The sequence below is a fragment of the Brassica napus genome, chromosome C5, assembly GCF_020379485.1.
Source record: "Brassica napus cultivar Da-Ae chromosome C5, Da-Ae, whole genome shotgun sequence".
NCBI lineage: Eukaryota > Viridiplantae > Streptophyta > Magnoliopsida > Brassicales > Brassicaceae > Brassica > Brassica napus.
In genome coordinates this window covers 42,374,315-42,388,305 of record NC_063448.1, presented here as the reverse complement: position 1 = coordinate 42,388,305, position 13,991 = coordinate 42,374,315, and the positions used below count along the sequence as shown (strand labels likewise).

The 13,991-nt window shown below is 36.9% G+C and overlaps 1 protein-coding gene across 5 annotated transcripts; it reads right to left on the bottom strand.

Annotated features, from left to right (window-relative positions):
* Nucleotides 1–69: 69 nt before the first annotated feature.
* Nucleotides 70–6,921, bottom strand: LOC111212207 (F-box protein At5g49610-like). Of its 5 annotated transcripts, XM_048758900.1 has the most exons (4): nucleotides 4,511–6,921; nucleotides 4,212–4,297; nucleotides 845–1,520; nucleotides 70–382 (listed from the first exon to the last, which is right to left on the bottom strand). In XM_048758900.1, the coding sequence occupies exons 3-4, from the start codon at nucleotides 1,489–1,491 to the stop codon at nucleotides 235–237; spliced, it is 795 nt and encodes a 264-aa protein (XP_048614857.1). In that variant the 5' UTR covers nucleotides 1,492–1,520; nucleotides 4,212–4,297; nucleotides 4,511–6,921; the 3' UTR covers nucleotides 70–234. The 5 variants fall into 5 exon arrangements, with proteins under 5 accessions (XP_048614857.1, XP_048614855.1, XP_022569373.1 ...); XM_048758898.1 differs by having other exon boundaries at nucleotides 70–1,520; XM_022713652.2 differs by lacking the exon at nucleotides 4,511–6,921 and having other exon boundaries at nucleotides 70–1,520; nucleotides 4,212–4,367.
* Between the last annotated feature and the right edge of the window lie 7,070 nt (nucleotides 6,922–13,991).

The window sequence follows — 13,991 nt, the reverse complement described above, 5'->3', positions numbered from 1 at the left end:
ATAGAAGAACAGAAGATTGGACTTGGGACGGTCGCAAAAGTTTTCCTGTTTAAGCCGGCCCTGGACAAATCACTAACGCTTCCCTTTTTATATAAATGAAAACCTTGGTTCGGAAACACAGCTTATTACTGTTGATAAAGGTTTACAAACCGAAACAAACGATAAAGCACAAAGTTCAAAACCAAAAGTTTAGGACATGATGCAAACCAGAAACCTTAAACGAAATGAGAAGTTTTAGAACGGAAAAATAAAAACAGAGTATCCAGTGAGAAACACAGCCTCTGCAAGATAAATCAAGTAAAGACTTTGTCCATCACCACCAGCAAGCCAGAAATGATAAATACTCTTCGTCACCTTCCTTCTAGCCTCACCCCACCATTGCCTGGCTCAATAAAACAACATATCACATTGTATTACAGAGCAATGAAGAAGGAAACATATTATCGTAGTATTGAAATGATAAGTCCACATGTGCGACCCAGTCACACACAGGATCTCCTTGTCTGATGAGGTCAGGAATAATACAATTTCATCATCGTCCAGGAATTCAAATTCATCTCTGGTTTCAAGGACCCAACTAGCTTCTTTCCACACCCATATGTCAAAGTAATCCCCATGTAGAACTACAAGTGAGAGTGATCCTCCCAGGTTTATCAGATATGTGCAATCTGTTATCCTGTCTTCTTCACGCAGTTCTGTTGGATAGTGAGGCAGCTCCATAACTCCGAATCTCTCTTCCATATCCACGTAGAGGATTATACCAGGATCTTCCAAAGAAACAAGCCAGTACATCTTTCCTCCTACAAAGACATGACTGGATCTATGTGGGCTAAGAAAAACATACATTGGAAGATGAGGCACAGCGCCGATGATCCTCCACGCACCAGTGCTAGAAGAATACACCTCCCATTCTATGTGAAAACCTTCTCCAGTGATTTTATCACCATCATTGACTATGCGGAAAATTTTGTACTCGCTAATGTCAGGACCATATGCAACTCCGATGCTTGGTTCAGTCCAAAACGATGGTCTGCCCTGAGGAAGAAGCAGAGTCTGTTCAGTAGAAGGATTGCAGATCCATATCTGGTAATCTTCTTCATGTTCATCAGAGAGTTGGTTGATGCAGCATACTAATCCATTGAACGACGCTATCATGTGCATCTGGTGCTCAGCGCTTCTTCCCGGAGGATCAACTGTAGCGTGGTGTCGATAGTTGAACTTCCCTGGCTTCAACAAATACAGCTCCATAGCGTTGTTTACTCTTGGACAAGCTATGTATGAGGGCTTCTTTCTCGATTGAGCGAGATGTATCGTAGCAAAATGTTTGTCCCTAACTGAGCCATACCAGTATCTGTTAACCGTTTTCACTGAACGGATAGACCTTACTGAGAGTCGAGATAAGGTGTTACGAAACACATCTTGTTTAGATTCTACGTCATCCCATGTCAGTGATGTCACTCGCCTGCGATGCTGAGCTCGCGTCTCGGCCATTTTTTTATTTGTTTCTTGTTGCTAAGGCTCTGCATCGACAAAAAAAAACATCGATTAGCCCATAAAAAAGGTTTCAGAAACAGATATATTTGCAACATGTGTGTGTATTTATCAGACTGTAAGCAGCACACAACTGGTAACTACTCGTACATAAACATAGTTACCCCTTGGTATCCATCAGATAAAGACCAAAAAGACACCTAACAAACACCAATCAGAACCAAGCAAAAGGGTTTAGCAGAAGGGAAAATGCATCAAACCCTTCTTTCATATCTATGCATGAGAATTTCTAACAACTGAAAAAATCCAAAGAGCCTAGAAATATGATCTAATCCAGTGTTCTAAAAAGCGTTCTAGATGGCATCGCCTAAGCGCTAAGCCTTCATAAACATAGTTACCCCTTGGTATCCATCAGATAAAGACCAAAAAAGAGCTAACAAACACCAAACACCCATCAGAACCAAGCAAAAGGGCTTAATAGAGATGAAAATGCATCAAAGCCTTCTTTCATATCTATGCATAAGGAAAAACTGAAAAAAAACAAAGAGCCTAAAAATATGATCTAAACGAGTGTTCTAAAAAGCGATCTAGGCAGCGGTGCCTAGGGGCTAAGCCTTCTAAAACCAATGGCTATTATTTTCTAAACCACATAGAAAATTATAATGTCATGATAATAAATAAGTTATTGTTAGATCGAGAAAGGAGAATCATTATACACCTACGCAAAATCAAGAATTTGTTGCAGAAGCAAAATCCGTCACCGCAGAATCAAAATAATTGTTTCATCAGCATCTGTTACATATCTTCAAAGAATCCGAACCACATATAAATGATCATACCTAATCCTAACCAGAGGAAACAAATCTAACAAATTATCATGTTGCAAAATTCAGATCTGTTGGGATTTCTCGAGCCCATATCCAATCCTGTCTAGGCCGATTAGTACGATATTGTCCACTTTGGGCTTAAGAGGTAAGACCACATGGATTTGCTATTGGGCACTTTCCGAAAAGGTCTCGTACTGATCAGGGTTGGTGGACATCCTTTTATATATTAAACATTATTTGCCTAAACTTCTAATATGAGACTTTTTTGCATTCACAACAAGATCTTAGATACACATATAAACATATTGAATACCATAATAGAGTTGCTATATACTCGAAAGTCGTCGAAAACTATAGTTAACTTGTTACTTTTTCGGATATTGACTAGAGGGAATGATTGAAAATGTTCAAAAGTATTAACTCCGTCAACGGCTTTAATTTAGTTGCTGAAGAAATTTGTTTTAAGATTTGACTAGAGGAAATGCTTGCAAGTCTATTTAAGCAAGAAGAACATTATTCTCATGGAAATTTGATATTTCAATTGACTGGAATATAGTGTATGAACAGAGTACAATCTAATACATGCTTTGATAGAATTTAACCTTCTCACAAAAAATATTACAGTGTCAAATGTGAGCATTCATACATACCCCCATGAGTTCCTATAAACTTGGTTCCATATATACATGCAGAGAAAATGAGGTATGGATTCTGCCATTTTCCAAAATACAGATTTCAGAAAAGTGCAGACTCTAGGAATAGCAACAATGACTGGTAAAATGCACATCTTAAGTCGACCCGAAGCGATAGCTTCTAGCTAGTTCAGTGTAATTGGCATAAATGTTATTATTGGTTGTTGTATTTTAATGGATTTGAAAATCCGAATTAAATATAGTGTTATTGGTTCTGTGATTTTAAAATCTGTATTAAAATCATGTGTTATTGGTTTAATGATTCATAAATTCTATATTAAATCAAGTGTTATTCAATCGTACAGATTTACTAATATATTTGATTTTATAATGGATTTGAATGGATTTTGTAGTTAAAAATACAAAGACTCAAATCCGAGGGAAAACCTCCGGATTTGCATATTTTACTTAGATTTATAAATACTATATGGATTTCTAAATCAATCAAAATATATAAACCAATAACACCTCCTAAAAGAAAACATGGCGAGAAAAAAGCTCAAAGCAAGGGAAGAATAGAAAACTTAATTGTTGCCTGGTTAGATGCCTAATTAATGGGTACATTTTGCACACAAAAAAATCATTTATTTAAATTCAGAAAGAATAGGTTTTCGGAAATTTAAGAGAAAAAAAAAGTCCCCTTTGATCTCATATAGAGCAGAAAGTCGCAATCCACACCCATGGAGAACAGATGAGGATCATTCTATCTTAGGCGTAGAAGTCAAATATATGTAAGACCATCACAACAGAGGGTTTTAGTCAAGAAAACGTTCAGTGTATTTGGCATAAAGAAGGAAGATATGAAATAAAAGGAAACAATAAAAAGAATTGTTGATGATGTCCCAATGCCTAATCAATGTGTATGATGATATATACTACCTCTGTTCTCCAAAGTAAGATTTTCTAAAGTGTTCACGCTTATTAAGAATTTAATAAATGTTTATTATTTAATTTTTCTTTTATTTTATTATACATTTTTCAATAACTTTTCACCAATGAAATTTAATCAATTTAAATATTTTCATTTAATGTTTATTAAAAGCATAAAAAAGTACCTTAAACATATAGAAAATATATATTTGTAGAACAAGTAAAAAATCGAAAACATCTTAATCTAGGGAACGGAGGGAGTATTTGTTACTTAGTTCCCTTAGGTCGTCAAATCAATGTATGTGAGACCAAGATCATGAAAGCAACTAACCTTGTGAGGTGTGTTCTGCTTCAGCAACAATCAACAAACTCATAATCTTCTTCTAGCCGTGACCCTCCCTCATCAAAGCTTTCCCCCTTTTGGAAACGAAAATTCACAATTGAGTTTTAAAATTTTAATAATTTAGCAAGAAATCCATGAATATTCCACCACCATGATCGCATCAAATCAATAATTCAATTCTGTCTGGTTTAATTCTATCTGGTTTTCGTTTCGGCATCAACCGCTAAACCTCTCTCTGTAACGGAATTAGAATCAGAAAACGGCAAAGAAATACCATCATCGCTTACCTCTTAAAAAGACGAGATAACGGCGAGAGATTAATGTGGAACGAAGTGAGAGAGCGTCCGAAAACGGAAACAAATTCTTCATGACGGCAAAAGAATCTATTTTTGTTTTTCTTTTTTCCGTGAAAATCGAGATAAGAGAGTGATGCTGAAGAACACGTGGTTGCTATGAGAGGAAGAGGAATCAATTCGTGTTGCTGATTCTGTGATTCGGGGTGAGCTTGAAGCTGTTCGGTTTTGAGTCGGATTATTTAAACTTGAATTTTTTGAATCTTTCGCGGGAAAAACACGTCGATAAAATTCCCAACTTAACAAAATAAGTTAAAATAAACCTTAGCATAAACTTATTTTTGACTTGGTCGTTTTAAACATCCTAAAGTCAACTGTTAACTTATTTTTGACTTGGTCGTTTTAAACATCCTAAAGAAACTCATGGTCTTCTCTTCTCCTCCATCGATAGCAATTCCTAATTTCCAAAATCATTCACCAAAATCCTTAGATTACTTACATAGGAAGAAAGTTTAACTCTTGACTATTTGAAGAAAACAGATGGAGAGGCCGAAGAAGCTTTATCATAGGCGTCTTAAAAGGCTACAATGATAGGTCCCTTGCCAAGAGATATCAATGTTGATCTAGAAACATGTGATTTGATACCAATTAAGATCTCTCTTCAAATCAAAGAGAATTTGTTCAAGAACAAATTAAGAACACACTAGAACAAGCTTTTCTTTTGGGTAGTTATGACTACCTCTTTTTGTTGTTTTCATTGATTTAAATAGAAAATATACATGAAGCAAACTCCTACAAAACGTGAAAGGGAAAGTGGATCACTCTTCTCCTACATAACAGGAAGTGGAGTCGTGATCTTTTTATTTGCATAAACATAGGAAATAACTTGAAGACTAAGTCATAATACTCTGTCCTTGAACTTTGGTTTAGCGTAGTCTCATCATACAAAGAGTGAAACAATTGAAGAGGGGCACGATACAGGAAAAGGTCGTGAGCTTGAGCGAATCACCGCAGATGAGAGACGCAACGAACCTGGTTCGAACCGACACTGACAGAGACCGTCAGGATGAGGATGTCGACCGAGATGAGGGAGAAGGAGATGGTGGTGATAACAAAGAGGATGAGGTTGAAGAAAATCAAGTAGAAGAGAATGGAGAAAATGGATTAGGCGTGGAAGAAGAGAACTGTGAGGACTTATCACAACATTTTGGAGATGTCGCGGGAGGAAGAAGAGAATGTAAGTGATGGAGAGAGTGGTGATGATATTTAGGATGATGAGAAGATACTGGATCCATTGTCTTCTAATGAATACGAAGAGGAGGTAGAACGAAGAGAGTTGTTTTCCAATAGTGCTGACAGTGAAGAGCTTTTGGCATTGGGGAAGACATTTGCTTGTGCAGCAGATTTCAAGTTGGCAATGTTAAGGTACTCTCTGAAGACCCGTTACGACATTAAAATGTACAAGTCTACATCAAGGAAGATGGGTGCGAGATGCTCTGATGTTGAGTCAAATTTCCCTTGGAGGATTTACTGTTCTTACGAACCAAGGAGGCACAAGATGCAAGTGAAAGTGTATATCGAATTATCAATGAGCATAATTGTATGAGATCAGGCTACTCAAAGATACTTCAGGTATCGTCAATTGCTTGGCTGTTTGCGGAGAGATTAAGGATCAACTGGAAGTTTACGAAATAGGAGATGGCTGAAGAGGTCAAGAGAGGGTATAATTTTATTGTCACAGAGGAACAATGTGAAAAAGCGAAGTCTAAGATATTCCGACAGAGAAAAACAAGCCATGAAGTGCATTTCTCACATATATGGGATTATGAAGCTGAGATAAAAATGTCCAATCAGTATACAAAAATGGTTATTGACACTATTCCCGGTGCTACTCCAGGAAGCAAGCAAAGGTTTGATAGGTTATATGTTTGTTTCACATCTCAGAGAGAATATCATGTCGGCCTATCATAGGGATAGATCGTGCATTCTTGAAGTGTTATATTAAAGAGCATCTACTAGCTGCTGTAGGCAGAGATGGAGACAAAAGGATTGTGCCAATTGTGTTGGCTGTTGTTGAGATTGAAAATAATGTGTACTGGGAATGGTTTGTGAAGCTTTTGAAATCGGATTTAGGACTGCAAGAAGTAGAGATGGCAATTGGGTTCTCCCGTCTCGTTCCATCCCGAACCGTAGCGGGTTCGTCTTTAAGCGGGTCACGGCAGGCTTGTCTCGCGCGGGCTGTGGTCCTCAGAATGGCTGACCAAACCCGTACCGCAAAATATGTAGCCTTTTGCGGGCGGCCCGCGGGACATGGAATTACAAATGGGCATATGGCTCCAGTACGCTTCGATTGAGGACGCTTCAGCGCTTCATGGCGCATCAAAGCGCATCAGTACGCGAGGATCGAACTGGATCAGGCAAAAAAACTTGTGTAGTTGAAGATTTTAGCTGTATCAAAACACTAGTTTAGACTAAGAGTACAGACCATCGCCTCTTCACTACAAGTCACAAACCTCAGCGATTCTATCATCAAAAAATGTAAACTTTAATAGAAAAAGAAGTTCCTATGCATACAAATTTCATATAGACGATGATATACACAAAATAATATATTACCTCATCTGGAACACGAAGGTACTTGATAGTATTACCATGGATATAACATTCTGGCATCCTCCAAAACCTGTCTCCATTCCTACAGCAAGCATCAAGCCAACATATCTGAGTGTCAACCACACATATTCCATGACAAAATAAGAGAAGAAGGAAAACTTTTAATTAATATACGAAAGTAGAATATAACCTTTGATGTGCAGAAAACTTCACGCAGATGAATGTTCATCCACTTATCACAATTTACTAAATGCCCGTTGTAGGTCTTTTCATTCTTGAGCTCCGCAAGCTACCAACAACAATTCGATCATCATAGAGATCAACAACGATTCGGTCACTTAACTTCTGATCCATATATTTGTAACGCCCCGACCGCCCACGGGTAAAGGGCTACTCACGCTCGCTCTTTCGGTCCGTGGGCTCCATCCCGTTCCAACGGTGGCTCCGTTAATTTTTCCGAAGGCTCGAAATAATTGTTTACTTATCCTGCAATCACCACCCGACATTTCCATGTGTTTTAGCCTCACTCGCACGGTATCGCGAATCACTTTCCGATAGGTCACCCATGTAACACCCCCGAACAGTCCTAGACATATGGTCGATCAACCGGCCAACAATCAAACAAGAACATGATTGACGGACGACCCACACCCAGTGTTGGAGATGAATGAGCCAACCGGCCAGCCAACAATCAAACAAGAACATGACTGACCATCCAACCCAACACCATGGTCCGGAAGCGCTACGTGATGGGCTAGGGACGATCCGGTCAAAGTCACAAAATTTACTCCACGACCTAGACCAGTTCATCCACTAACTCGTCCCGTTGCGTCAAGGCACAAGGCTTTGCAACCTGGCCAAGAGTTGGCGTTTTCCGTTAGATAGAGGCCTAAGGATTTTCAACCCATACGACGACCTAACGTTGTGTTAGACCATACTAGTAAAATATCAGAGTACTCATGAAGCGCATATAAAACAATTACTTTTATTGATTTAGGAAATATTAATAATTCAAGACTGGACCCGACCTAATGCCAAATCAAGTTAACTTAACAAAATTCACAATACCGCAAAAGGCATGAAAATCTACACCGGCGGTCCTAACGTCCAGCACCAAGCTATCCGATCATCCTTACCTAAAGCGACCTGCAAAAAGGACAACAGAGTTGGATGAGTAACCTAATGTTACTCAGTGAGCTGGCGGCCTCTACCCGCAACCTAGAATCTAACCCAGACAACCCCAAAATAACAATCAATCTAGCCCTAGCATGCAATAAAAGCTAAGGCTAAGCAAACCGTTACTAAATTAGACTTGGCCTCCTGCCATAATCTAGCTTCAAGTAACGGGAACCTGCATTAAAAAAAGTCAACAACCAATCCCTAGTTAACCATATATACGTCTGAGTTCAGTACTCATGTAGTGTTAGACACATACACTATACAAGTATCATTAACCGGTCGACCAACAATCAGACAAGAACATGATCGGCCAACCAATGATACCGCATAGCTTATAATATCCACCGCCCTTCACAAGCAATCCCTCAAACACATACAGGCCAACGTCATGCCTACACTAACGAAATACACATCAAGCCTAATCCGGTACTTGAGCCAGAATTAGGACTTAATGTCAGAAACCTACAAGCAAATCAATCAACCACAATCACAATAATAAGACTATGAGTAACTACTACTCGATCTAACTCGTAGCACTGTATATCGGTCCTACACTGACTCGAGGGTTCCATAACCGTTACGACACTTTAACACAACACTCTAACCTGGGCCCTGGTGACTTCGTGTTTCTCCTCTCTATTGGCAATATCCTATATCCCTACCAAAAAGGCCAGAAGAAGGAACTTTCAACCGACCGCGGCCCACAGTCCTACGGGTCACCGCGCGACAGCCCACAGTCCTTCGGGTCACTGCCTCATTACACTGTCGTGTAATCACTCAGCCATAGGCCACGATCCCGTCTCTCTGAGTCTTCCCAATCCAGCGAATAAGGGGTTTCCTTGAACCCGTTGAATACGAGGGCGAGGAAACACTAATCAACCCCAAACAAGCCTAGTATGGGCGGGTTACGCTCATACTGTCGGCAACACTCACACAACACAAACTCAATCTAGAACCTAACCTAAGGCTAAAGTTCCAGATCCTAACTAGACACTCGACTCTACAAGAGTATCCAATAGTACCAGTAATCCGGCCTATATGGCCTAAGACCACTAAAACCAACAATTAAACAATAATATCAATACTAAACAACTCAATCAAACTGTTACCCATATAGTTCAGCCTCCTGCTATGAAACTATCTTTAAAGATTACGGGAACCTGCACTCAACCATATCAACACGCAAAAATAGAAAACATGATGCATCCTAGTCCTAGTCCTAGTCAGGTTATCAACTCAGTCTTAATTCCATTCATCTCAGCTTAGCCCTTGCTAAACTGAGTCCGGTTCCATAAATAAAATAACCCTAAGGACTCTACCATTCAATAGCGTGATCATTCTAATCTATATGCGACTCGATCTACCCTAAATTCCAATTGGAATTCAAACAAGCCAACTCACAGTGTTCTAGGCGAGAAGCAGCTGATTAATCGGAGAGGACTTGGCCAAAACCCAAGATGAACGTCTTGACTGGACTGGACTGAACTGATCTCAACTTCGACAGACCTCGGCTTCACCATGAAGAAACTGACAGGCCTCGACAGACTGATCTGGACTCGGGCATAACCTCCTTTAGCTTCTGGACAGTTCTTCGGGCTTCCCGGCGGAGTATCGAGCAGAACTTCGACTGATCTGAACCCGTAGACCTGAACTAACTTCGGACAGCAATTTCGCTTGATCATCAAAGGAACTGACTGGCCTGGACGAATTCATTTGGACAGAACCTTCCCAAGGCGCTGACTAGAAATCAGTATAGAAACTGACCTCGAAATCTCTCTAAAATTCTCGAAATAGATCGGAAACTCTCGCTTTCTTTTTCTACCTTTCTCTCACGGTTTTAGCTTGGTTTGGACAGGTCTGGATGTGATGAAATTAGCTGGGGTCGTAGGTTATTTATAGGAGACAGCAACCAATCAGCTTGAGGTTGGTGGCAGCCCGTGTGTCGCTCCGGACGGCTCCGGACGCATGTGCGGCGGCACCTCGTGCTCCACATGTCTGGCTGCATGTCTCAGCCTCATGCAGGACGACAAACATCCTCCCACATGTCAGGATGGATGCCTGAAATGCATGCAAGACGCCACACCAGTACACACATGTCGATCAGCAAGAAGGAGCAACGACAACAATAATATCCGACATGCATAAGGTTTGTGGTGTGCTTATTTCTGTTTTTTTTTTTTGGTGTTGTGCTTATTGGATTATGTTTTCTTATCAAAAGGGACTTGTGAATGCTGTCAAGAATGAGCTTCCAGAAGCTGAACACCGAATGTGTTCAAGACATATCCTTGCAAACTGGAAAAGAGACAGTAAAGAGCCTGAATTAGAGAGATTATTTTGGAAAATAGCAGGAAGCTACACTCTAGGGGATTATCAAGAACTAGCATATGGACACACTAAAAAAATATTGCTCAGGTGCGTATAAATCCCTTCAGAAAACAAACACCAATACATGGTCAAGAGCTCTGTTTAGGTTAGGATCAGACTGCAATGACAACCTCAACAACCTTAGTGAGTCATTCAACAAGGCAATTAGAGAAGCTAGAAAAACCCATTGTTGGAAATGTTAGAGGATATAAGAAGGCCAAGGGGTTGGCCTAGACACTGGTCACAACAAAACTACATGTTCTAATCTGACAGCTGAAAGAAAACCAAAAAGGCCAAGGGGTCGGCCAAGACTTCAAGATGTGGTATGTTTTCTTTTTGTTAATCACTTTTTTAGTCGAGAACATGTTGTATATGTTGCTTACACTTGCATTTCTTGTAGGGGGAATCAACGCAAGGTTTTTCACAAGAACAATCTCAAGCTTAATCAATTCTTCTTCTTTTTTTTTAATTATGTAATGGTTCAGACTATCTCTTTTGTTATGTAATGACTAAAACTATCTCTTTTGTTATGTTATGGCTGAAACCATCTCTTGTGTTATATAATGACTAAAACAATCTCATTTATTATGTAATGACTCGAAACTCTCATCTCCTCTCATTTTGGTAACAGCACATCATGGATACCACGTCTTTCTTGTTAGACGTCTTTGTTACGTTTGTTACGTTTCTTTGCCATCTCCTCTCTTGAATCAAAAGGTTCCAACCATCTCTTTTATTATTTGTTTAACACCATAACAACACATCGTCCTATCATCATGAACAACACATGTTCTTAAACATCAAAGCAACACAACTTCTTAAACATTGTAGCAACAAATTGTCTTAAAGAAGTCTAAAACAATAACTTCTCATCTAATAACTTCTCAGACCAAATTTTCTTAACATATCATCACTTATATCGGTTTTGGTCAGAGAAACTTTGCCCCCATCTCTCTTACTCACGCACCTGAAGAACGCTGGACCAGGATTTTCTTGCATCCTAGACGTGTACATTTCACAAGCTCATCACATACACACTTGCTTGGAAATCGACGAGCTTCCGAAGTCGATCCCATGGTGAAGAGGAAAAAAAATTCTGGGAACTAGGGATTTGCAGAGTCGATGAGGAAGAAGAGAAGACACGAGTTTATGTTTTCAATTAGGAAAAATGATTGCTGACTACATCTGGACCATTGCATGGCTAACCATGCAAACTAAACAAATGTGTACTTAGCTATATATTATGCATGGCAAAATCCCTCAACTTTATGATGTTATGTAGTTAACATCACAAGTTTAATTTCATTCATCCAAAAAATGATGTGTATGTCAGAGACTATTTAAATCTCTCGTTTCATCAATTAAAATGTAAGGGTAATTTACCTAAATTAGATTTTGGTCCATGTTTTAAAGCATAAGAACCTAATTTGCAAAATCTAATTTGCAAAATCAATATGTTTTATAAATTTGATAAGTACTGTTTTAACATTTTTATTTTAGCGTATTTGAAAACAGTATAATTATATTATTTTTATTTATATAAAATATAAAATTTATACAAGATATTATTTAATTTAGTTTTTAATTCTTTTAATTTTGTTTTGGTATGAACTTTTAATAAAAATTCTGTAATTTGTTTGATTAATTGTGTGATATATAATTATTTGATAAAAAAAATATTATAAAACTTCATTGATGTCAATTTATTGACTCTAACATTTTATTTGTTTAATATGAAATTATTAACTTAATGAATTATTTTATATTTTTTTTCATAAACAAAAATTCCATTCATTTAAACTTAGTAAAACTTTCATATTAGATTCTTATTCTTTGATTATTTTTATTCTTAAAAGTTTGTAATTTACAATTATATATGCAAGATTATGTTTGGTTTAAGTTGACATCATATAAGTTTTAAAAAAATAAAATATTAGAGTCAGTAAATTGACAGCAAATAAGTTATATAATTAAAAATTATCAAAGAAGTATATATCATACAATTAATCAAACGAACTAAATTTTTTATATTAAAAGTTCATCACAAAACAGATTAAAATAACTAAAAAAACAAAATAAAAAGATTAATAAAAATAAAAATAATACAATTATATAGTTTTAAAATACACTAAAATTTAAACGTTTAAACACTAAAATAAAAATGTTAAAACACTACTTATTAAAAGTTCATAACAAAACATATTAATATAGATAAAAATAATACAATTATATTGTTTTAAAAATACATTAAAATAAAAATGTTAAACACTACTTATAAAAAAATGTTAAAACATATTGATTTTGTAAATTAGATTTTGTTAAAAATATTCTTACGATGTTAAAATGTGAGTCAAAATCTAATTTTAGTTAAATTATAGTCGGATCGGTCATATTTTAATTGTTGAAACAAGATATTTAAACGATCTCTAACATCCACATCAGTTTTTGGATGAATAAAATTAAACTCGTGATGTACCTACATTACATCATAAAGTTGAAGGATGTTGTCATGCATAACATATATTTTGTGTGGCTAGGCATACATTAGTTTAGTTCGCATGGTTAACCACGTAATGGTCAATACTTCATGTAATCATCAATAATTTTTTTCCTTTTAATTATAGAGTAAAACACATCGTTTTACTATTTAACAAAAGTTTACAAATAATTAATGGTTGACTTCGGGGTGTTTAAAAAGGCTTAGTCAACATAAGTTTAGGATTCTTTTGGAAATATTTTGAAAGTTTGAGAATTTTTTGGCTTACCCAAAAGTTGAGGATTTTTTAGCTTATTTTGATTAGTTCGGGATTTAAATGGCGTTTTGCCAACCTTTCGCCCTTTTTATAGGTTTCGGATATTTTTATCCGAAATATTTATTAAAACTTAATCAATATTAAATATACCGTGTCATGTACCTACCAATATAGGCTGTAATATGGGGGATAACTAATAACATAATCATATCTAGATTCTCACCCGCACTTTTGTATATTTTTTGTTTTAGATTTTTTTTAGAAATTTTATTTTCATATTTCTTTTCTTTGTAATCATATTTGTGTATTTTATTGTAATTATATTTGTGTAAAATATTTTTTTAAATGATTAGTAAGAGGTTTTGATAATTATATTGAATTTATGATGTTGCATAACTATACACTTGCGCCATAACCATTTCACACATTAATTTTGTACTTTTTTCTTAAATATTTTTTTTTAAAGAAAGAAAGTATATTTGGACAAACAAACGTACCTATAATTTGGCTGGTGACTGAGCAATTTGTGAGCAGAAGTTTTCAAACTCTGATTTCGAAATATGTGG